Here is a 24,329-nt window from a genome sequence, read left to right as displayed (position 1 = left end):
TCCTACCTTTAGTTTGTTCAACTCACATTGATGTAAATAATATGATTATTTTATACAAAACAGTAAAGAATTGTGTGTATCTTTGGGGAGGGCATTAGAGATAGAGGTAATGACGCCCATATCCCCCCTATTTTCCCCATAACAATATCCCGTGAAATGAATTGGGCTGAGAAACAGTGATGGCTTAAAGCTAGGTAGGTAGCTTTTGTGCCTATGGGAGGACTAGAACTTACTATCTGCTAGTTTCTAGCTCAGTACTTTATCAACTACATCAGTAGCTCTGTCATGCAAGGGCTTCACTTAATTAATTTTTCCAAATCAAACAAGATGTGCTATATATGGTATCAAAGGTCCATCTTACCCATCCAGTTTGGCAATACTGGCATTGGGGATAAGGGTGGGTAGTTGGACTGTAGATGGATGGCGATGGGTACTAAAGTGACAACAGAAACATTTAAATGAACTAGGGGTCTCTATCTAGTCCGTGATCATTCAGATAACATAAAACAGTGACTCATCCCAACATAAGTTCTCTAAATGAGCTGCTGCCCGAGATATAACACTACCATCCAGGTATGGCCATTGGATGGTGGGAAGATAGTTTCTAATGGTATTAAGCATGAATGAGGTATGCGAGGAAAGTTCAGTGAGAGGAAATTACCTTAAGAAAGTCATACTATTCCTTCAACCTTAAACTCAAACTTGAGAGGTGGGATATCATCATTTCAACGTCCTCTCACTGAGGATGCTGATTGGTAGGCTGCTTCATTATCTCATCTTCCTTGGACAGTGCAGAATTGAATGTTTTATTATCTAACTCAACATGCCAGTGGACGTGATCTTCTTTTCCCTTTAATAATGCATCAAAGAGAAGTCTGGCCTGCTTAGAAGTCCACCAAATAAAATTTTGTATTCAAAGCATAGCACTGGGTTCTAGACATCTTAAGCTTTTCTTCTTGGATAAACTTACTTACTTTTCCAATATCTGATTCACTTCCACAGCCAGGAGCTTTTCTATCAGGGAAAATTGTAATTACTAATGATGTTCTCCTTCAGCCTTTGCTCACAAATGCTGGTAAGCGTGAATGCTTGCATATCATTTAAGAGTTTCAACCAATGATTCAAGAATAAGTTAGGATCAGCTATGTTAGCTGAGGTTGCTGGAGTTCTGATACAGAAGTATCTGGGATGAGTTAAGTTGTTGTGCTTGTATATTAACATCATTTTCTTGACCTGATGAATGATTGTTTACTCATTTTTGGATAGTTATTTTGCAATGCCTTAATTAGGTAAATTATAAATATTTTAAACAATAAACAAAATTTACTTTCTTCTATAGAAATTATTATATAATCTATCTATATAAAACTACCTATAATGATCTTCCTACAGATTTTTGCGATTCTTCATTGTTTTGTATAAAATGATCAGTAATAGTACTTTGTATTTTTTTTTAAATGCAAAGAAAGATTCTGGGTGTGTTGTATTCCATTAAATATGTAACCTAGAAAGCTGACCAGGAGTCATTGAATGGTTTAGACCAGCGGTATCAAACTCACGTCGTCACATGATGTATTGCGACTTTTCCTCCTTTGCTAAAAACTGGGGTGGGTGTGGCCAGCATGTGACGCATCTGGCCCGTGGACCGCAAGTTTGACAGCCCTGCTTTAGACTAATTTTCTTTCATGGGTAAAGTCCATCCAAATATAGTGAAGCCTATCCTTGAAGATCATTCCTGAGTGGTGGTGCCATGAAAATTATCTTTTTTTACAGTAAAAGTGACACAAAGCATAAATATGAAATGCCCCTCTTTTCTTCAAGCATATCATGGTTTTATAATAATAGGAAAAGAGTGATATAAATGACAATGGAGAACCCTCCCAACACCTGTCAGACTTTACACCAAAAGGCTTCTTTCCTAGAAATTTCACTATCAGGTGCTTATTCTGCTAAAATAAATCTATTTAAAGCATGAATAACAGAGTTGGAAGGGACCTTGGAGGTCTTCTAATTCAACCTCCTGCTCAAGCAGGAAATTCTATACCATTTCAGACAAATGGTTGTCTGAGTCTCTTCTTAAATGCTTTTTATTTATCATACATTCAATCATAAATCGTTAAATGACAAATAATTGCACTCTGCCAGTTGTCGTAGCAAAAAATAAATCAATTAATTTCAAAATAGTAAACTTTGCAGACCTAGAAATCAAATAGTTTAATGTAAGCACCAAAATAGAATATGTTGATTCAGTTATAACTGTTAGTTTCTTGTTCAAATATTTCTGCTGTTAACTGTTACAGAATTAGGGCAAATACACTCAGTTCTGTGTTATCTTCTTGCCTGAAAGGAGACCTCCTCCATGCACACTTTAAAATAAATTAAGACAGAGCCCTTTTCCCTCTAGCATCTGGTGGGTAGACTTTGACTATTTTCTTATAGTTACAACAGATAATAGGTGTGCAGTGCTTCAGATGCAAAGAAAGCATGTGTTTTGAATGAACAGAGGTTGAAAAGTAGTACCTGTATGCAGTTCCTGAAAGCAGCCACACCTTTTGGGGGGAATTGTTTGGCTGCCTTTCCTACCTGCCACATAATCACAACAAAAGGCAGATTTGGCTTAGTTTGCTGCAGATAGCTATCCCATACTTGTCTTTTTGCTCTGAAACGTTTTCTGTCTTTTGATGAAGCACTGCACAACCATAGTAGGTAATGTATTATTTATCTATCTTGATGAGAAGAAAGGAAATAACAGAGTTCCCCAATCATGTTTATGTTTGTTTTTAATTTTAGAAGTCTACCGAACAAATGAAGAAAGTCCCTACTATTGTTCTATCTGTCTCTTACAAAGGAGTAAAATTTATTGATGCAACAAATAAGGTAGGTACCATTTCTTGTTTCATTTTAAGTAGTTGCAAATAGCTGCTGTCCATCCCTTTCAACAGCAAATTATTATCATTACATTTTGAAAATGATCAAGTTTTTTCTAGGTGAAGCTATGATAAGCTATGATGTTTTCATCAGATGCATGAAATCGTAGCCTTACAAAGATACTGTTATATCAATATTAATGAGAGAATGTAGTCTCATAGGCAGTAAATTTTGTATTAAAGGTAGAATAATGTAAGTATTTGTGTCATTCAATATAAAATAAAAATCAAAATGGTCAGGACAAATCCAGAACTACTTGCTGTCACTGACGTTTCTTTGCTAGTATATTTTTCAAATCTACCTACAATCATTGTGCAGGACACTACATGCTATCATAGGACTTTAGTAGAGAACTTTTTTAAAGAGAAACTATCCAACTTAAACACACACACACACACACACACACCTCGATGCAGCCAAAACTACAGATACCCCTCCACTTTCCCAAAGAATCCCAATTAACCATGAAATAAGTTGAAATGGACATACCGTATTTGCCGGCGTATAAGACGACTGGGCGTATAAGACGAGCCCCAACATTTCCACTCAAAATATAGTTTTGTTATATACTCGCAGTATAAGACGACCCCCCACTTGGAGGCATGCTTTTCAAGGCAAAAAGTCGTCTCGCACGCCGCAACACGGTAAGTTGTAACACTTGGGGTATTCTGGATATAATTTTGATTGACACCCCCAACCCCTTTCCCCAAACTTACAAAGCCACCAAAATGCTTTAGAGAGGCAGCTTCGCCTTTCTCAGGCTGGCACTCACCTCTCCCTTTCTTTGTGACAGCCCCGCGTGCGTGCCATCGGGACTCCAAGGGTGGGGGATGGACATCTGCCAACTCTCTCTCTCTCTCTGTGTGTGTGTGTGTGTGTGTGTGTGTGTGTGTGTGTGGAGGGTAATTCTGGCTATCTCTGGCCTCCGCTCGGTTTTAAAGTCGCTGGCGGTTCCCAAGTCGCAGCGCGCTGGCCGGGAGACACGGCGCCGGGTGGAAGCTCGGTGCAGGGGAGGCAGATCTTTCTCTCTTAAGCGGGGAGGGGAGGAGGGGACAAGAGGAGGGACGGGACGGGACAGGGGGTGGGAGGAGGGCGCTCGCCTTCTTCCACCGCCCACCCGGACCCTTTTCTTCCCAAGGGGACCCTGAAAGCAGCTCGGGAGCCGGGTGGCCCTGCCCAGCGGGGTCCCATCAGGAACTTCCTGAGGACACCCCCCCGCCCCAAGCACAGCCCTCCCGGTCTTTCAAAGAGGGAGGGAGAAGCGGGAGGAGCAAATTGCCGCCCGCCCCGCTGCCCAGAAGGAGGGGCGCCACAGTCCACCCCCACCACCTTCTCCCCCCACCCCCGGGCCATTACGCTCGGGCTGGCTGGGCGAGCGGCCCCGCCAGAGACCCTCCCGCTCCACCCCCACCCCACCTCCAGATTGGCCTCCAGCAGCGCCCGAGCCGGGCGGAGGGTGGGTGGGTGGGTGGGAGGAGGAGGAGGAAGAGAGACTTCGGCTGGGCTTGAAGGGCTTGCAAGCTCCGCCCGTCGCTCTTGCACCGAGTGACAATGATGACCGGCGTATAAGACGCACCCCCACTTGGAGGCATGTTTTTAGGGCAAAAAGTCGCCTTATACGCCGGCAAATACGGTAAGTAAATGGCATCAGCAATCAGCCATGTTTTGTTTCAAACACTTTGCTTTTCATGTATGACTGAACATACTATAAAACAATTGAAAGTGGTCAGTACCAATAATTATGTCAACACCCATTTCATTTGTTTTATTTTTGTTTTGTTTATATTCCCCTTTGTGATGTAGCTGTCTAATTAAATCACAGGTTAAATTTCTCATTGTTATAAGAATGTCTAAGCTATCAGACATAAGCAAAGATGTTCATATTTAGTTAACAAACTATATTGATGATTTTTGTCAAATTTTAACCTAAAACGATAGTGATCTATTCACAAGTTGACTAATGTTGCAGCAGTTTGGCTTAAGGTAAACATCTGGCTTTGTCCATTTTATGTATATTTGATCAGTGAATATTGTTTCATCCAAGTGATAATTTTACTGTCCAATACTATTTCTTTTTTAATACATACTATCCGGGCCAGCTTCAAAATAAGATGCATAAGGTATTGAAATTTCATGAACCTGCTTGTGTCTATGTCTGTTTCCTTGAAATAATCACAATTTTTACATACATTTCCAACTTAAATACAAATGGAGCTTATTGGGGCTCTTTCATTGTTCCTTTACTTTGATAATTGGAATATCTTATATTACTGTGAGGAAAAGAAGTTTTTTAAAGGAAGTTTTTTTCATTGTAATTTCAAAGGAGGTAAATTATTCTTTTAAAATTCATGATATCTCTGGGAATCACCTGAGAAACAGGAAAGAGTTGCATGATTATAGCAGTAGTCCGATAGGTATACAGAAGGAAAGATAAATGGCTAGGTGCATGCCTTGGTCCACAGTTCATTGCAGACTGGTGTACTGTATATTTTCTTTTAACGTGGCTTTGATTGCATCAAATGGCTCGTGTGATCTGCTGTCATTGGGGCAGGGGGTGGGAGTTGGGGGGTGATTTTTAATTTATTTTTTTCCAGATTTTGTTCTATTGTACTTTATTAATTTATTTGATTCTTTTTGATAGTTTTTATTGTTTTTTGTTTTAAATATGGTTTTACATTCTGTAAGCCGCCTTGAGTCACCATGGGCGAATAGGCGGCAATATAAATTCAATAAATAAATAAATAAATAAATAAATAAATAAATAAATAAATAAAATTTTCCACTTTATGTTCTTTTATGATTAAACTGTCATTAAAAACTAGCTGTTACATCACAAAGGCCCTCCAGAACACTGGAACTATTGGGAAATGTCAGTCCCTAAGAACTCCTATCGCTTCATAGGTATAGGCCAGCACCTTAAATTGCATTTGAGGCTAACCATGTACATTGCTGTGTTGCAACATTGGACACAACTATGTGGAGTTAATGAAAGAGACAATGATTTTGTCTGCTTTTTAGTAAAAGTAGCTTGGATATTTTATTCATTTATTTAATTTGCTTTGCTTATTTTTTTTTTTTGAAGATTTTATTGAGGTTTCTTATAATATAAAGTACAGTGAAAATAAAGATTAAACAATACAAGAAAAAGGAGGGGCAGAATTAAAGAAAAAAGAGACTTCTGACTCTTCCCAGTACAGTAAAATGCTTACTATATTTACAGCCTCAACATTTTGTTATTTCAAGCCAATATTTAGTTACATTTAGTTATACAAGCCATTTCTATACTACATTATTCAATCTTCAAATCTAAGTCTAATTTTTTTCCATTTTGAACATAAAAACCAGAAGCAATTTCCCAAAGTTGTTGAGAATCAAAGCAAGTTGGAAAATTGTCTCTTAGCTTACTTTGGTTCTCAAGAACACTAGGTAGCATACAACGAAAAACAAAAGGAAAAGGAAAAAAAGGCTACATTTATAGCTCTAAATCATAGAGTAGTTATATTTTAGTTACATTGAATCAGAACTAGATTTATAAGTCCCATGATTTTAGGGGAAAGAGAGGGGGGATTTGAATTAAAGGATTCAAATTTTAACAGACCTTTCAGTGAAATAGAACTAAGTTGGAAATGTACATTAAAAATGTCCAAGCTTATTAAAGCTATTCCAGTTTCTGGTTTTGGCACAAATACTTCTTCTAATTTAATTCCCTTCTGAGAATATTGAAGACTTTTTCTTAACAGCATTGCTAATGGATTAATATCCTAAGGCAACAAATATGGTTTCATTTGGAGAAATATATTCAGTGTAAACATAATAACAATCCATAGTGTTTTAATCCAACAGTTTTGAAAGAAGCAATAAAAGGAATTAAAAAACCTGAAATACTGTTTTGCCAACAGTAGTAGCATAGTATTAAATAATTTTAACCAAAATGTTAATTTAAAGAATTTTAAAAATTAAAGCTTACTAATGTGATTGTGATATTTTGTAGGTAAAATATATGTACTGTAGAATAATAGTTGCTTAGATTTAATGAAATAAATGACATTTTTAATGAAAAACACTCATAAAATGGATGTAATAAAGATAATAATTTTGTAATATTAAAGACTGAGTGGTTATGCAGATCCTTTGATGGCAGATTTAGTTTTATTTATATAGGTTTATATTTTCTAATGCATGTTGCAAACCATCTAGAGTCCTATTGGATTGAGGTGGTATATAAATTTCATGAATAAAGTAATAAAATAAATAAATATTTATGTTACAGTAATCTGGATCGTATTACTCAGTTTATATGGTTCAATAAATTATCTTCATACTTCTGTTAAATATGTACGTATGGCACCATAAATTAACTTCTATAGCATTTTATATATTCCATTTACTGATTCCTAAATTTAAAAAAGAAAGTCTAAAGAAAGATTCGGTATCATTTACTCTGACAACAGAATATATTTATGAACTAATAAATTTTGTCTTTTTATCTAATAGAGGAATTAAATATAAATCATTAAACTGTTACATGATTTGCATATTAACAACCAGTAACAAATCTGTAATATAATGCTGTTCTTTCTTATACAATCAGTAATCTAAATTATCTACCACATCCTTTCTGTTCTCAGTGTCATTAGAACAGGTTAAAACCTCATGTTCAGTAATTAACATGCAAAGAAAACCTTAAAGTTTGTAGATATTTCTACAGTATCTTACTATTTTTAAAGATATTTTAACTTTCAATATCACTTGAGATGGGAATAATGATTTAATGAATTTAGTCATAAAATTAAATGTTTAGAAACACAGAACAACCAAGGAAATAACACATTTTGCTTATTGCTGAAGTTAAGTACAGCCACGCTTGCTTATTATTTTATTTGTATTAGCAACAGTGTAAAATCTAAATATTATAAAACATTAGGAACTAGATTGGATCATTAAATATATACAATTATTTCTTTTCTTTACATTTAGAATATTATTGCTGAACATGAGATTCGTAATATTTCCTGTGCCGCACAAGACCCCGAAGACCTCTCAACATTTGCTTATATTACAAAAGACTTGAAGACAAATCACCATTACTGTCATGTGTTCACAGCCTTTGATGTGGTTGGTCTATAATTTTTTTCTATGTGATAGCTAACAAACCATGACATTTCCTGTGTCATTTCAGTTATGAAGAAGGTTGTTTGGAGCAGTTCTGGTACTGATGTGTACATGGCATAATAATCACTATTTAAAATTTAATATAAATGCTTCATATTATTTTGATGTTACAACTAAGTTCCCTTTTAAAAAGGAATATATTGCAACTATCCCATGAAAGCAAGAGGCTAATGAAAAGTTAGGAAGGATCAATATAAACACCTACTTTTTCACAATGGCCTTCTAGATGCCCATGGAAAGTTCAAAGTATGAAGTGAGCATAATATTTTCCCAATAACTAATTTTGTACAAATAAAGCACACTGCTTCTGATATTAGAAATAATGTTCAATCAACATTTAGTGAGCCATGTGCTCCATTAATCTCCCTTGAAGCAAGTGCAGACATTGCTATATATTGGGACAGCAGATTCCATAGGAGAGTGAGGTATTTTGTCATGAATCATGCAGCAAAATGTATGTCCATCTGCAATTACAGTCCTGTATGTGCACCTAGAAGATCAGAACAGAGAGGAGGTCTTAAAGCCATTACACTGAGTCCTCGATAATATATGGCACTTATTATTCCTTTGAGGTAGTCCAAAGAAGAAGCTCTACTAGGACTATAAGCATTACCTTTATTGTAAGGTTACATCAAACAAAAAACTTCCAAGTCTGAAAGTATTTCTCCTTTCGTCTCTTTAATCTCTGGAAAACTAAGAAGTTTGAAATGCTTTTCTGATTTTCCTCCAGTTGCAGACTGAGCTGTCTCTAAACAGATTGTTGCCTAGGCTATGGGTTTTCCTCCTGTTCTCCCAAAGTCATTTCCACATACCACCATCACACTTCAATACTTTGAGTAATGGGTTCAAAAAGTGCCCCTCCAAATGAAGTGCATAGCACTAGTCTGTGTACAGAGTCTCCATCCTCTCAAAGAAAATTGAATATGTAAAACTTGAAATTTGAAAACTTGAAAACATGATCAGGGGAACAATGTGCACCATAGGGATGGTGGAAATACCTGAGCTGCATCCAGTCTTCTGGCACCTCAACAGATGATGTTTGCTAATCATCAAATGGATAAATTTTAGATTTTCCCTCCCTTTAAATTGTAATTGTAAGGATGGGGGGCAGGAGGCCTTTTGATGGTGAACAATCTCATTCTCAATCAGAGATATAGGTTTTTCAGGGTCAAAGTTTTTCAGGTAAATTTAGCAGTTTCACAATTATACAATACTTGCTTCACAGGTGTTCATTCTAAAAAAAAAAGTCAAAAAGCAACAGCAGCAGGGATTTCTGGCTCCAATGATTGGAATAGCTAGAAGTAATCAGCTAGAGAAGCTAAAGAAAAATCAGAGACAGGTATCTCTTGTTCTCCTTTAGCACCCATGTGAACACACTATGAACTTCCTGCAGGCAACTTCCTGCATGTGCCTTCTCAATCCTGGCATTTCAACTATTACCCTGGATAATGGGTATTCTTGAAAGGGTCATGTGCCGGTAATCCCCATCTTAGGCCTGAATCACACAACAATAAATGTATGGCATTATTATGAAGAAACTATTTCAGGTAAGAAGAAGATTGCCAAGAAGAATATTCCAATAACACTTCAAGGATGAAGAAGGATTTAGGATAATGAACATACATCATTTTTGTTTCTGAAAAACTAATAATGGGATGAAGCAAAATCATCTGAAAGAAGCCTACATCAAGAATCCTATGTAAGTACATTGACTGTTTGCTAGGTTATTTTAATTAATATTTGATTTGGCTAAGTAGTGGTCCCAGCACTTACCATGACTTACAAAAATGATTTTAAAAAGCAAGTGAGAATTTAATTAGATTATATAAAGTTAAGTCTTAATCCAAAGTTTTCTTCTGGCTGGAAATAGTATAGATTCCTTTGCTACATTTGACCTTAGACTTGAGCAAAGAAATTATATAAAAGCTACATACTCTCGGATAAGTTATCTGGTATAGTTGTGCAGTATTTTCTTGATGTAAAATGCAAAAATAAAGCTTGTTTACTGCAGCTTTTCTTTTTAAAAAATTGTTGTTCTAATGGGGGGAAGAAACCGATAAAAATATTAATCCCGTTGCTTTATTGCAGGAACTTGGTAATGCAAGTAATACTTTGAGAAATCTTGAACTTCAAAGATTAATTACCAGATGTACTATCCATTTTAAGTTCATTGTCAAGATGGTCAATTGACCTTTATTGAAAAAATGTTAAAAGAAGATCAAGGAAAAATAGACAAGACATTGGCTAGAACTATATTTGCAGGCAGCGTGCCTCCTGTTGTGACTGGAAACCATTTCTGGAAGGAACATTATGACCTAATTTGCCCAACATATGAAGTACCATCTCTATTGTTCTATTGCTTCCTTTACTGCTCAATGTTTGTTTCTAACATTCCAATAAATTTTTTCTCTACTTATTGAAGCTTTTAGTGTATTTCTAAGGTTGAAAGTTCATAAAATAGACTAAATGCAATATTTTTCAGACCAAATAGCATACTGCAAATGCTAATGCATATTAGGGAAATTGAGACAAATGTGCTTAGAAAAAAAAACATTTCTTTCAGGAAAATGCACATCTCTGTTTATCCTTCCTCATATATCTCTAAAAATGACCCAGAATCATGCCAAAATGAATAAAATTAAGCTTTGTGGTTTGTTTTGTTTTTTGTGAATGTCTGTATGTATGCATGTGTGCGTGTATATATGGAGCTTAAGGACTCCAAAAAGAGAACTATTCCCATTCCCAGGCATTTGGCCATCCCAGTAACAAAAGTAAGCCAAAAATGTCAATCATATCTATTCTAATGTTAATATGCTGTCAATCCTTGTGATGTTATGAACATGAGAAAGTCTTGTTAAAGAAAATTGATACTCTCATAAAACAGATCTCATACAAAGGCTTTTTTGCCTAGTAAATGTGTTAAGACAGCATGTGGTCATTTGTTTTTCCCCTATATTAGTAGTAAGTTGAATCTATCAGGATGCACATCTTGAGAATTCAAATGTATATCTCAACATTTTAGAAATCTATTTTCCATCAGGTATAGCCAGTGCTATAAACTGTCAATAATGAGACAAGATGAATGCATTATAAAATATTGCATTAAAATCTTCCTAGGTAGTTATGTTGGCCAATTTTAATTATAGGCAGAATATTTGCAGGACAAGTGTGCAAGAACTTCAGGTTTCTCAAAATATGTTTTTTTCCAATAAATATTTAAAAATTAGACAAAAATATTTGCACACCTTTATTATGAGTCCCTGCTTTCCATAATAAAGGAGGGTAGGAATATCTGCCTGCCTGTCTGTCTTATCTGTGAATCTCCTAGAATAAAATCTGAGCATATGAGGAATAATTTTAAAGCTCCAGTTCTACAAAGAATATTTTATGTAGTTTTTGCCAGCTTAATATTCCGATAACTCCTCTCTCTTTCCTATATGCTGCAGTCATTAACTGAAATTGTAAAAGTAATCAGGCTTTGTCTGAAGCTCTCAGATCTCATTACTCAGATAAATACAACAAAGAGGCCATTGAGTCTGCCTGGCACACTCATGATACAAGCTATTTTTCTTATGTAGTTCTATGCCACGGTCCCCAACCTGTGGCCCGGCCCGCTGGCTCAGTGCCTGGTTGCAACCCCTTCGGAACTGGGCTGCAGAAGTGGTGGGCAAGTGTGCAAGCTGCATTTGTGAAAGCAGTCCACATGCGCTCAAAACAGTCCCCTCTCACCCCAGTGCTGCTGGCGCAAAGATTGGGGAATGCTGTTCTATGTAACAAGTCATCCTTTTTAAGAATCACTGGGATTAGAAATCGATATTTATGGGTGCATGTTGAAGAAACTTTTCTGACTACATACAATTCCGTACAAGTGAAATAATCCACCTGAGGATTTTTATGCATAGGCAGAATATCTTGAATATTCATGCTTGTACTTGCCTGAATATCCAGTTTATATAATATTTTGAAAATTTTGAAAAATTATATTTTAATGATATGGTTTGAGAAAAACTTACACGAAAAAATAATGTGACACATATAAAGAAAGGGCTGGATTTTATTGGGTTCGCTGACATTTTAAAAGGTTTTTTGGGCACAGAATAAGGAAGAAGCTGTCTATAGCTCCTATTCTCTGGTTGAGTTATGGTTAGGTTGGGTTCTACAGTGGAAGCAGAACCTGCAACCTCTCAGACCCCCTTATCAAGTATTTTATTCTGTAACTAGGTGGAGGAATTTGCTGCTTCTTCATGACAAAATAACTGGGAGTTAAGACTTATTTTCACATTGCAATGAGTAGCTAGTAACCACCAGTTCTGCATATAGTTCACAAAGCTCCATAAGTTCAGTCTATCCAAGCATACAGTGCTGCATTCTGGGACAAAAAATGATTCGTTCAAAATTTTAGTGTATTGACAAAAAAGGATAAAGCAATATTTTCTGTGAGGTAAGCATTCTAAGCCTTTGTATCTCAGGTTAAAAAGCCAGTGAAATTTGCCATAACTATATTCCTTAAATGCTGATAAAATGTGAATTTTTATCTTAGCAATAGTGCTGTTTATCACTGGCTATCAAATAATTTGTCAGTTAAAAGGCTGGGTGTTTTTTGTTTTTTTTTGTATTCCTGTGTTCTGTGAGCAAATGTTCAGTGTGCCTAAAACTTGAAAAATGAGTTTGTACTGTAGTCTGACTTTCCCAATGAATTTTCAATAGTTTACTCTTTATTCCCAGGCTGCTGTAGAACATTCTAATCCAGTAATCAGTACATAAATATAAATATATCAAAGAATATTTTAAGTAGTATATTGCCAGAATGGATCAGCATATATCACATGTAATTCCATGGAATAAGTTTCATAATTGGTTAAATAAAAATATTAACAAAATATATACAAACATATACCACCTACATCAATATTTGTAAACCTTGTCTATCTCAACTGGCTGAGAATGAAATACAAATACTATTTAACAATGTACAATTTTGTAATCACTAGCAAAATAAATATTACAAGACTAGTAGATAAGTTTGCTGTTGCACAGTTTCTTCTTAAAAATCTATGTCCAACACACCAAAATATAAGCACTCTGGATGATTAAGGTTCAAGAATCCTGGGGAACAAGAGGCAGGGATGTTCCATATGAGCCGTTTCACATTTAAGATGTGTAACGTTATGTGGGAAAGACTTGGGAGACTGGGCAAAGAGATGCTACCAAGGGAACAACCAGATAAGAGACAGCATAGCCCACAACTGGGGAATGGATGGGAGAAGATGCTGAGAAGAGACCCTGCTTAGTTTCTTGGGCTATAAAGGAGACCAAGGGAAAGTGGATGAATTGTATTTTCAGACTTCAAGATTCTTACAATGTAGCTTTATAATAAAGTAGAATTTGCTCACCTGGTTGCGATTCCTATCTGGTTTACCTCAGGACAAGAGAAAAGTTACTTATTTAACAGATAAATAAACAAACCTAAATTTTAGTATATAGTTTTAGTAACTAATCTATGGAGTCTGCTTGCTTCATTCCTTGATGTTAATGACTGGATAGTGATAAATGATAAATTGTAAAAACAATTGCTGTCTCCTGTTGCAAGATTAATCCAATTTACAAAAATATATTTAATATCTTTAAAAGTTTCATTTGGAAGTATTACTGCTTACAAATAATGAAAGTTTCAGGAAGGCTGATCTCCCATTTCATGGCCAGTGTGATGAGAACATTTATGAATGGGTTTATGAATATTAATTTTAAGATTGTGGTGAAATAAGCTAATGTACAGTTGCTATCTTTGTAAAGAATTGCAAGTTTGCAAAACATCTTTTTATCATTTTTGTTATTGTCTAGATTTCAATGTGGATTATGATGGTTTTTTTTACACAGTAACCTATAAAAATGTAGACATGGTGATTTCAGTTGACATGACCAAGTAAAAATAAATTGTTGAAGCTCACAGTACTTAAAGTGATAATAAGTATAAATAAATAGGAAGATGAGTTTCTCTTCACTTTTTACTTACCAAATAATTAGGAGGGAATTATCTGCCATTAACTGGTAATAGAGGATCCTATTGAAAATAAAGAGGTAACTGGGAAGAAGTAATTAAACTGGGAAGGAGAGAAACTGTGTTTACACTTCAGCTTTTCCCCTCACTTTCTCTCCATCTAGTTTTGTTCTGTTTCCTTTCCTTCTCCCTTCCTGGTGCAATTTCCCCTTCCCTTCCATACTGTCCCTTATCCCTTTGTCTTTATAGTTTCTGCTGGAAGAAGGAAGGGGAATGTGTGATGTATAGTCGTGAGTTTCTGATTATGACAGTATTAATTTTATAAATGGGAGAGTTAATTTTAAAGACAATAAATTTGTTGGTTGTGGCCTTACCTATTTTTACAGTTAACTTCTGACAGATACAATATACTCATACATGTATATGCATATGACTATGACACATAGACAGACACATTCACATTAGGTGGTAAGAGTGTTCTCCAGGCTTGCTTTTAGGCAGAATTGGTAATCCTATGTTGAAAAACTGGTGGAGCTGGATAGTGCACAGAATTGTTAGGGTTCTACCCCCCCCCCCCCCCCATGTCCTCTTCATAGGGGAGGGTGCATTTTGAATTTAGGGTCCTTTTTCTTCCAGGTAAATACAATATTGTTTTCAGAATTCCGTGTATTCAGTATATCCTACGCCCATTATCTTTCTACAGATAGCATGTATGATTGACTGAATATTTACATTTGAACATACAATTTATTGTAGCTGACGGAAAAAATCAAGTATATTGTCTCCCCATAGTTTTCTAATGTGTCAGTAGTAGAAAATGATAAGACAACATTGTATACGCAAAAAACATAAAAATATAGCCTTTTCACAATTGGTCAAAGCTATCCTATATTTAAGATTTTATTTTAAACTTATATTCATATTAGTTTAATCCTGCTGTTTGTTGCTATTCCAGAATTTAGCCTATGAAATAATTCTCACGTTGGGACAGGCATTTGAAGTAGCTTATCAACTGGCACTTCAGGCTCGAAAAGGAGGCCATTCTTCAACACTTCCTGAAAGCTTTGATAATAAACCTACCAAGCCAATCCCAAAACCACGTGTTAGCATCCGAAAATCTGTGGTGAGTAAGAAGCATAATCCATATAGAAGAAACTTAATATCAATGTGTGATAAATGCTCTTGGCCTGAATTGTGTTTATAAATTTTACTCCAAATATTCTGTGAGATATATGTACATTTACTGTAACTAGCTAAAGTGTAATTTTAGTTAAAAGTTTGATATTAAAGACATTCTTGAAGGTAATTCTAACCATACTACTTGTAAAGTCTTTAGTGAACAATTGATAATTATATCCAGATTATACCTCAATATATCTGCTGTTGCTTGGCTCAATTTTCAGTAAGTAAAGTAAAAGAAAGGCACTTCAAGCTCAATTCCAGATGACTACATGGACACATCCATGTAGTTTTCTTAACAATCCTTTTGCCATTGCTTTCTTTCAGAATGTTCTTTTGACCTTCTTGCCGCCCAGGTGTTTTAATACAGTAGATCAGTATATGCATCTCTCCAGATATTATTGAATTCATGATCCCCATAGCCATATTTTTCAGGGTTATTATGACTGAAGTGGTAAAATGAAGAGGCATAAATAACCAAGCTCATAGAAGATTTGTAACAAACCAAAAAATATCCATCATCAATCTGTGGATTGGGGCGGAATACAAAAGAACTGACAAGAAATTAACTTCCCAAATGGTTTTTATAAAGATCAAATTGTCAGAAATTAATGTGTAATACTAATTAGTGTCACTTATATCCATTTGTAACGTATTTATTATATATGATATACAATAATAGGTGTTATATCAGTTATAAAAAGATAAAAATCAAAATGAAAATCATGGTAACTTATAAATAAAATTTGGAGTAGCAGGGGTTGATACTAGTTGGCAATACTCTGATCAGATTGGAATCTCCACATGTGAAGGTTAAAACTGTAGGTATGAGTGGAATGGCTTTTCAAGCCTTATTTTCCAACTCTACAGACTTGAAAAACCACTCCATTCAGGCTGTTGTGGGAATAACATGAAGGATGATTCCTAGGTTAAACCTGGAGACCTTTACCGGACGAAAAGGCAGGAGGAGGAGGAGAAGGAAGACAGCTATATAAATATTTGATTCAAATTCTATTTCCATCAGATGAAGGGATGGGAAAACCCTATTTCCTTTTAGCAGCCTAGGTATCCCTCTTTTCAACTCAAAATCCAGGAAGAACCAAAACGTGGTATTAAGTTTATTATGTGCTCGCTCCAACAAATATTGTACTGCTTTTAGCCACAGGAAAATTTGCCTACACTGAATTTTAAATATTTGTTCATGAAAACACCTTTATGTTTGGGTAGTTTTATGGTTGTTGGAGTTTATTTTATGATTTGAACATATAACATGTTACACTCCTACACTAGATACATTACAAGCCAGATGAGGAACACTATTAATATTTTATATGCACCTCTTCAAATTGCTGGAAATGTATATGCTTGGCCCTCCTGATTGATTGTCTGCTGATTTTTGTGATATTGACTAAACAGTTGTACTTTGAATATATGCACTTAGAGTAATTTCAAAGTCAAAAGAGAATGTGAATCTTGCAGTCCAATCTGCTTTTCAAATCTGTAAGCTTCACATGCTGCATCATGGTGTAAGGTTATATGTCAATTTCAGATTTAGTGTAATAGTGTGTTTCATTCCAGCAACACAATTTTGTGGGGACAGTGAAGTGTCCTATTGCAGTGGTCGCCAACCAGTGGGTCAGGGACCACTGGTGGTCCATGAGAAAATTTTGGTGGTCCGCAGACAAATGTCACCCCCAAAGCAATTAATCCAGGCTGGCAGGAACACAAGGCTGCGCCGCCCACATGGCCTGTGGGAACACAAGGCTTGTGTCGCTTGCATTGCAAAGAACACGAGATAGTGAGGGAAGGAGGGAAAGGGCGGAGGGAACTTGCCCCACTCACCTCTCGCACCTGGCCTGGCCGGCTGCTTCTGCTTCTTTCTTCTGCTTTTGGCTGCACGCAAGGAAAGCAGCAAAAGTCTTTATTTCTCTCCCCCAAACTCCACCAGAAATCAGTCTTTGGGGCCCTGCAAGCAGGGTGCTCCAAGAGGCTGCACCAGCGTGACAAGTTTCACAAAGACTAATTTCTGGCAGAGTTTGGGGGAGAGAAAGAAAGACTTCTGCTGCTTCTCTTGCATAAAGCCAAAAGTCATTCTCTCCTCCTGAGAACAGAGCTGGAGATGGTATCCTGCAATCCCAAATAAAGAATGATCGATTGATAGGAAAACGGGGTGGGGAATTTTCCTGCAGACTTTTTTGGGGATTTTTCCAGGGTCTCTTGTCTACGGGATTTAAAATTATGAGCTTGGTGGTCCCTGAGGTCCAAAAGGTTGGTGACCCCTATCCTATTGGATCATCAGTAGGTAAAAAAAATAATATATGGTACATCCAGGTAATGTACCATGTTGACAAACTTTAAACATAGTTTTAAACTTCTGTAATTTAAATAGCTAAAGCATTCCTGTATTTGTTTCAAAGCAGATAGATCCCACTGAACAAAAGACTCTTACCAATCTACCATGGATTGTAGAACCAGGACAAGAAGCTAAAAGAGGAATTAATACCAAGTATGAAACCACAATTTTCTGATAATGAACTGTTCATCATTTCTTGTTGTGCCTTGCACTCAAAGCAGTCACAGCACAGCCTTTCCATGATAAGCAACTCTTCAATCTAACAGAGAGGAAGACTGCACTGAGTGGCCTTGAAACTAGCAAAAACATAAATATATATAAATAAATATATATATAAATATAAAGGCTGCTGGTCATTTCTGGTGATTGTTCTTCCTGCAGCGTTGACAGAAGAATGACATGGGATGAAGACTTTTCAAAGAGCCCACAAGAGGAGTGGGAGATAGTTTTCGTGCACGCAATTTTCTTAGAACTTTGCCACAGTGCTTTCTTTGATTTCATATTTTAATGTTCTACTTTTACAAAGGTCTCTAACATTAATGCTGCTTAGTAATACAATGTTCAGTTATAGTTGGGTTTCTTATTTGGCAAATTGAACATTGAAACAGACCCAGATTATTTAATACAATATTTGAGAAATTATGAAAATCCTATAATTTTTGTTTTAATATGTTTAAAAAATAATAGCAAGTTATTAATTTCCTTCATTTATTAGTTGCTGTTTTTTGTAAACTACATGCCATTTAATCATCTGAAGAAAAGAGGTTCTATATAGCAGTGTGTTAAGATTGATAAATGGTTTTAAGAAGAGGAATTAATAATAATGCATGAAAATGCACCTTGTATTAAATATTTTTGTGTGACAGAGGAAAAATTATATGAAAAAGTGTGAATATTTATGATAAAGAAAATCATTAATTATGAAGAGAATTTGGATTTAATTTGAAGTTAAACTGCTGCTGTACTGTTTGCAACAGTGGTAACAGTGGTGTCATCTATAAACTGGATGCTTTGTACTTTGGAAGAGTAAAATAAAAGCTACCCAGCAATTGCACTAAGGTACATGCAACTGTACACAGTTTTTCAAGTTATTATAGCCATGCATTTAAGCTTATCAATGTTTCAAAGATGGTTTTAATCCAACTGGAATTTTTATTAAATTTTCTGTCGCAGCTGATTTTAATGAAAAAGTTCAATTCAAGAGATTTTTTTTTCTAAATAAAGTTTAAAAAAATCCGAAGTAATACATTGTTTCCACAAAATAACCTGTTGAGCACTGGCTTAACATGGAATTTAATGAAATTTGCTTACAGTTTTGTTTCAAGTATTTTAATTTTTTAATGTCTTCGTGGAGTATTTGTACAATAACATTTATGTATATTTCAGTGGAACTGAATAAATTACAGTAAAAATATTGATCATAGGCGAAAAACAGCATTTTAAATGTATATTCTATCCAGTCAAAATTGTGAGTCATTTTGGACATCATTATAGAAATATTTATGAATAGTGTGGTTGACTTCAATGTTTTTTATTATTCTTTCATATCTAACTGAAAATTCAGTTACACTCAATGGAATTTTTAGCAAAATTGACAATGAAACTCGATTTAAAACTGAAAATTGTATATGGTTTAGTTGATCCTAATCATAGCGCTGGATGACAAAAGAAACCTTTTAATACAATATACTTGAACCAATTAGTTCCTTGTATATATTTTGCCTATCATTGTTGATATGTATGTAGTAGGCTGATATTAAACATTGAAAATAGTACCCAAAGGAACATTGTATAGGAACAAGCAAATAGTAGCCTCACTGCAACAAATTCTTCTCTGTAAATATGCTTGGGCTTCCAGTTATAAATTTTGTAATTTTGGTCATTATTTATATCCTTTAAAAGCACACAAAATAAATTGAAGTTGTACAGTCAGCACTGGCTTTTTCACAATTTAGTAAGGATAATATTAAGCATGAGGCATTCTGAAATGAAAAGGAGTATGGAAAACATAGTGGGCTAATGGCCAGTGTAATCTGAAATTCATATTGTCTACTTTTAGTGCAATATGATAAAAAAAAACTAACAGTAAAAAAGAGGCTTTTGTTTTTAGGAATTTATTCTGTTTTAGTACAAAGTAATGGAAGGAGAGACATTAAAATGGAAGAAGGAATAAAGCTAGAATATCGGCCTATATGTATTTGAGTGGTGCAGTGGCCTAGAGGTGGAGCTCTCGCCGCCCAATCAGGAGTCTGTGAGTTCAATCTTAGATAGCAGTATAGTTCTCTCTGGGCACAATAAGTAAATATCAGCTGTGAACTCTGCACTGGTGACAGGAAGGGCATCGGCCAGTTAGCACTCAGCTCCATTCAACTGCCCCGACTCCACCTCGATGCAAGGGACCACGGGGTAATTAAGACACAAAAAATATGAGCCTATATGTATTTTTCGGTTCACTTTTGAAGTAGAGTTCATTAAAAAATATAGATTTTGGAACATATTTCAAATACAGGTTAGTCCTCAAACTATGACTATTTGTTCAGCATTATTCAAAGTTATAACAATACTGAACAAATGGTGGTTACAACTAATCCTTGGCGTTCCAGCTGTCCCAGCATCTGCATGGTCACATGATCATGATCTAGGCATTTGGCAATTGGTTTGCACTTATGAACTAGGTTTCAACACCCATAATTACAAGTGCCTTTTGTGACTTTTCTTGCCAGCTTCCCCACAAACTCAATTAGGAAGCTTAGAGGAAAGGTTGCATGTTGCTGAGTTAGTCTGCTCCACCTGTGCACTCTTCCCCAGTCCTTCTGGGCTTCCAGCCATGGTTATTTTCAAAGGGAGACTCAGAGAAAACATGTTGTGTAACTAGATGAGTAGCAATGAGAGTACGGGTCACTATTTTGAGATCCTTCCACTCTAGGTAGGTGTTGAGACCATCACAAGGCAGAATCAAGCAAGCAACAATTATACAATAATATATTTAATTAAATATTAAGTATTATATAAAGTACAGGATCTTGGAAACATTAACAGAACCTCATTTATTAGCATGCTAGGTAGAAAAATATTGTAGAAAAGTGCTCTGATCTACAATTCTCACAGATGGTAAAGAAAGATACGGGAGCTGTGGTACTTAAGTCTGACAATAGCCCTAATAGGGCTCCAGACAGCAACATTCCTCTCATCCAAATTCCAACAAATGTCATCAACCAGGAGAGCCAATGCTGTTTCAGTGTCATAACCATGCTTGAATCAAGATTGAAAATGAGCCAGATAATCAGTTTCTTCCACAATGTTTTGATTTTCCAGCACCGTCTTACTCTACCAGCAAAGCAGAAGACTGGAAATTGGCAACAGTCAAAAATAGAAAAGAGTTTGTAATAACCTATTTCACAAACAGATGCCAACTATCCTCCAGATTCAGCAAATATGCCTTTTCCAGATCATATGAGTTGAAAGACAGGAAGCAAGCCTAGAAGTAGCAGAGATCAGACTTCAAAATATTATTTTTATTTCACAGGCTAAAAGAAGTCTCAAATATATCTTTTATTTCATTGCTCATCACATCAAATCCTGACCCATATAGAGTCAAGACTCTGATGGATTTGAATATTATTGGTGAAATGTCGTATAAACTAGTTATAGTGGCCTGGCAGAGATCTACGTGCTAAATTGCAACAAAAAGAAAGTTGGCAATGGTAACAGCCCACCAACACAAGGGAGCAGTAGAAATGCTTCCTTGTGCTTGGCCTGATTCAGTTTTTGTATTTAAATATTGGCGCTCAAGATATGGCTTCTGCTGTTTCATCCTCCAAAAATGCTTATGAGATGAACCAAGCAGCCCAGGAGAAATTATACTCAAGTTGCCCTGAATAAAAGTTTAACCAGACATCAGTATAACTGCATCAAAAAGCAAGGGACTCAAATCCCAGCATGATTGATAGCCAGGATCCCTAGTTTGCCTGTATAGGTCAAGTTAACAGGTACTCATACTTGTCACTCCAAACCACTGTCCATTTTCTCCACTAATTTAGCACCCCCCCCCCCAGTTACTAATGACTACCAGCTTAATATTCAAATCTTTCACTGCAGGTGAGGACCACTCTTACCGCTTCTTCCACTCAGGAGTCTAAGGTCCAATCCCTGGGTTCCGTTTCTTTTATATATGGCACAATGATGGCTCTCCAGAACTACTTCTATTGCCACAGGCCTTTTCTGGCCGTCTTCATGTCAGGGCTTGGGCATCTCAGCCTTTTTTCTCCTGTTCCATCCTGGTGAAGCTGTACAATAGTTCTATATCTTTTGGGCCCACCTAGATTGAAGAGATGTTTAGATATTTTTCTATTTGGAAGAGTGTTTTATTCTTGGCCAACCAGTTTCAAAGACCTGATGTTTGCAAATGACCCAATGTCAGATTGGGCATAAAATATTAAAACACTGTTAAAATATTGTATTGGCCTGATATCCGAAAGTAGGCATTGTGTTGAGAATCAAGCTGCCAAATTACTTTTGACAAGTTGATGCTCCACATGGTGAAGGAAATGTGCCAATCTGTTCTTCAAGACATATTTTTGGTAGACTTTGGGTTCTATTCAGAAAATGAGGTAAAAGGAGAGATTAGAAATCTGGCAGGAGTTTCTAATCTGCCTATCAGCACAACAGCAATCACAAGTCCTTCCCTCTTCACTTTCTATGTTATTTGTATTTGTGCACATATGCACCACAAGAGAACTATCAATTTTCTATCCTGTGCATACCTAACCAGGAGTAGGTTCTATTAAACTCTCTAAATTAGCATTAAAGGACAATAACTTTTGAAAATATGTCATCTAGCAATATCAAGTTAACAAGAACATTTTAGTAGGTAAGTTTTATTTAAATATTCATAGACACAGACTAAAATAAATACATGCTAGAAAAAAAATCAAATATACTTTATTTTTTAAAAGGAAACAAGAAAAATGCAAAATAATCTTAATCATACATAATCTTTAAAAGTGAAATATTCTTCCCAATACATTTTTAATACAACTAGCTGTAGTGACATTTTAGTCTGATTCAAAATGGAATACTTTAAGCCAACTTTCAAACTTTTGTTAGAGAAAATGTATCTTTAGAAAATTGTATTGTGTTTTTAAGTAAAGGACAAGATAAGACTGAAACGTGCTCTTATTATCTTTGAAACAGAACACCAGTAGGCACTTTATGCCACTGATATTTTTCAATTATTCACATTGTGTATCAAGACAACCTGTCAATCCAAAGGCATTAAGACAAAATTACAATAGTAAAACAAATCTGAAACAAAAGCTTGGTGTGGCAAATGTGCTTATGATTTAGAAACATTTGCTATTAGATCAATGACTGCATTATCACATATTGCTCTTTTTCGTGATCAAAGTATAGTGTAATTATATTCAGTGCAACTTCCAAGAGCAAAACTTATTAAATTGCATTTTCATTCTGATCATCACATATTTTTTTTTTTAAAAGTGCTGATTTGGGAGAAATTACAAATGTATTACATATAGTAAAAAAAAATCACAGTTTCATGAAAGTTAGAATAAAAATAAGAAAGGATTTACTTCTGGCTCAAAATACTGTAAATATAAAAGTGACTACAACTTAAATTTATTCCATAATCCGTAGCACATAAAGAATGCCTAGATTATCCAGTGTCACACATGTTTTGAAATCGGGGGACACATGCAGTGATTTGAGATTTGTTCCATTTGTGTAGAATGTTTGTAAGGATTGGCTAGTATCCACATTCCACCACTAAAAAGAAAAGAAAATATATTTGTAATTAAGAAAAATAAAAATCTGACAATAACCTATAAATATGCCACAGCCAAACTGTGGCATACTCTTCTTGCTGTGCTACACGTTTGAAAAAAGTACGGTATTCATAAGAGTCAAATTTCAGAACACAAGGATTCATATTAGCTATTCAAATGTAGATTACGATATCTGCCCCAAATCATGATTATTTTCTTGAAATTTACTTCCTATATTAGAATTACATAGCTCTTGTAACTGAGAACCTTGTGTAAGGTACACAAGCACTTCTAAATCAGGGTTGTGTTTGACCTTGGGGGCCAGGATGGGGCGTGACGGGGTCACCATGGCCATGGTGGGCGTTTGATACAGGCTCAAAATGCATCCCCCCCCCCCCACTTTGCATTCAAAACAGCTATTCCAGACAAAGGGAGGTTTACTTTCTGGCACAAATAATATCAAGTCCATAATGTAGAGATTAAATACAGGTAGAGTCCCCAGCTGCTATGGGGCTTGACTCTTGTATAGGAGCAGAGCATAAATGAACTGACAATTTCTCCAGATGTCTCTAAAAACTGTCTGTTCAACAGTCTATCAATCTTTGTTATTACCTCTGATGTAGCCCTAGAGGAGGACTTAATATTAGTAATAATTTACCAAATTGATATACCACCCAATTCCCAATGACCCTGGTTGGCTCACAACAAAATTTACAATTAAATCAATCACAGGTAAAGGATTAAGATAAAAGATGACAAACTAAGTGATACAAGGGGGTTCACTCTCATCAAAGACCTGGGTGAAGAGCCAGATGTTTTTGGCTCTTCTGAACAACAGCCATCCAGATCTTGGAGGGTACCTAGTTCTAGTTGGCAGATTCTGCTAAAGAGAAGGTGAAGAGGGTGCTGCCTCCTG

The 24,329-nt window shown here is 35.8% G+C and overlaps 2 protein-coding genes across 22 annotated transcripts in view; one reads left to right on the top strand and one right to left on the bottom strand.

The window, feature by feature from the left end:
* ANKS1B (ankyrin repeat and sterile alpha motif domain containing 1B) overlaps positions 1 to 19,508 on the top strand; it is a 280,349-nt gene extending 260,841 nt beyond the window's left edge. For 7 of the 20 annotated variants that reach the window (XM_087968145.1, XM_026694219.2, XM_026694213.2 and 4 more), the window contains 4 exons: positions 2,791 to 2,877; positions 7,906 to 8,043; positions 15,054 to 15,221; positions 17,695 to 19,508. In XM_087968145.1, coding sequence (XP_087824271.1) covers positions 2,791 to 2,877; positions 7,906 to 8,043; positions 15,054 to 15,221; positions 17,695 to 17,805 — 504 coding nt within the window. In that variant the 3' untranslated portion in view covers positions 17,806 to 19,508. Of the gene's footprint in view, positions 1 to 2,790; positions 2,878 to 5,027; positions 5,049 to 7,905; positions 8,044 to 9,647; positions 12,625 to 15,053; positions 15,222 to 17,694 lie in introns of those variants that run through there. The other 13 variants (XM_087968144.1, XM_087968143.1, XM_087968141.1 and 10 more) reach the window with 5 other exon arrangements.
* A 3,045-nt stretch (positions 19,509 to 22,553) lies between these two features.
* Positions 22,554 to 24,329, bottom strand: part of APAF1 (apoptotic peptidase activating factor 1) — a 55,464-nt gene continuing 53,688 nt past the window's right edge. For both annotated transcript variants that reach the window (XM_026694112.2, XM_087968156.1), the window contains exon 27: positions 22,554 to 23,414. In XM_026694112.2, coding sequence (XP_026549897.2) covers positions 23,268 to 23,414 — 147 coding nt within the window. In that variant the 3' untranslated portion in view covers positions 22,554 to 23,267. The remainder of the gene's footprint in view (positions 23,415 to 24,329) is intronic.

Source organism: Notechis scutatus, chromosome 6 (genome assembly GCF_049901735.1).
Source record: "Notechis scutatus isolate UNSWTSFEM ecotype Mainland chromosome 6, rNotScu1.2, whole genome shotgun sequence".
Lineage (NCBI taxonomy): Eukaryota > Metazoa > Chordata > Lepidosauria > Squamata > Elapidae > Notechis > Notechis scutatus.
The sequence above is the reverse complement of the archived record's forward strand: the minus strand, read 5'-3'. Positions and strand labels throughout refer to the sequence as shown.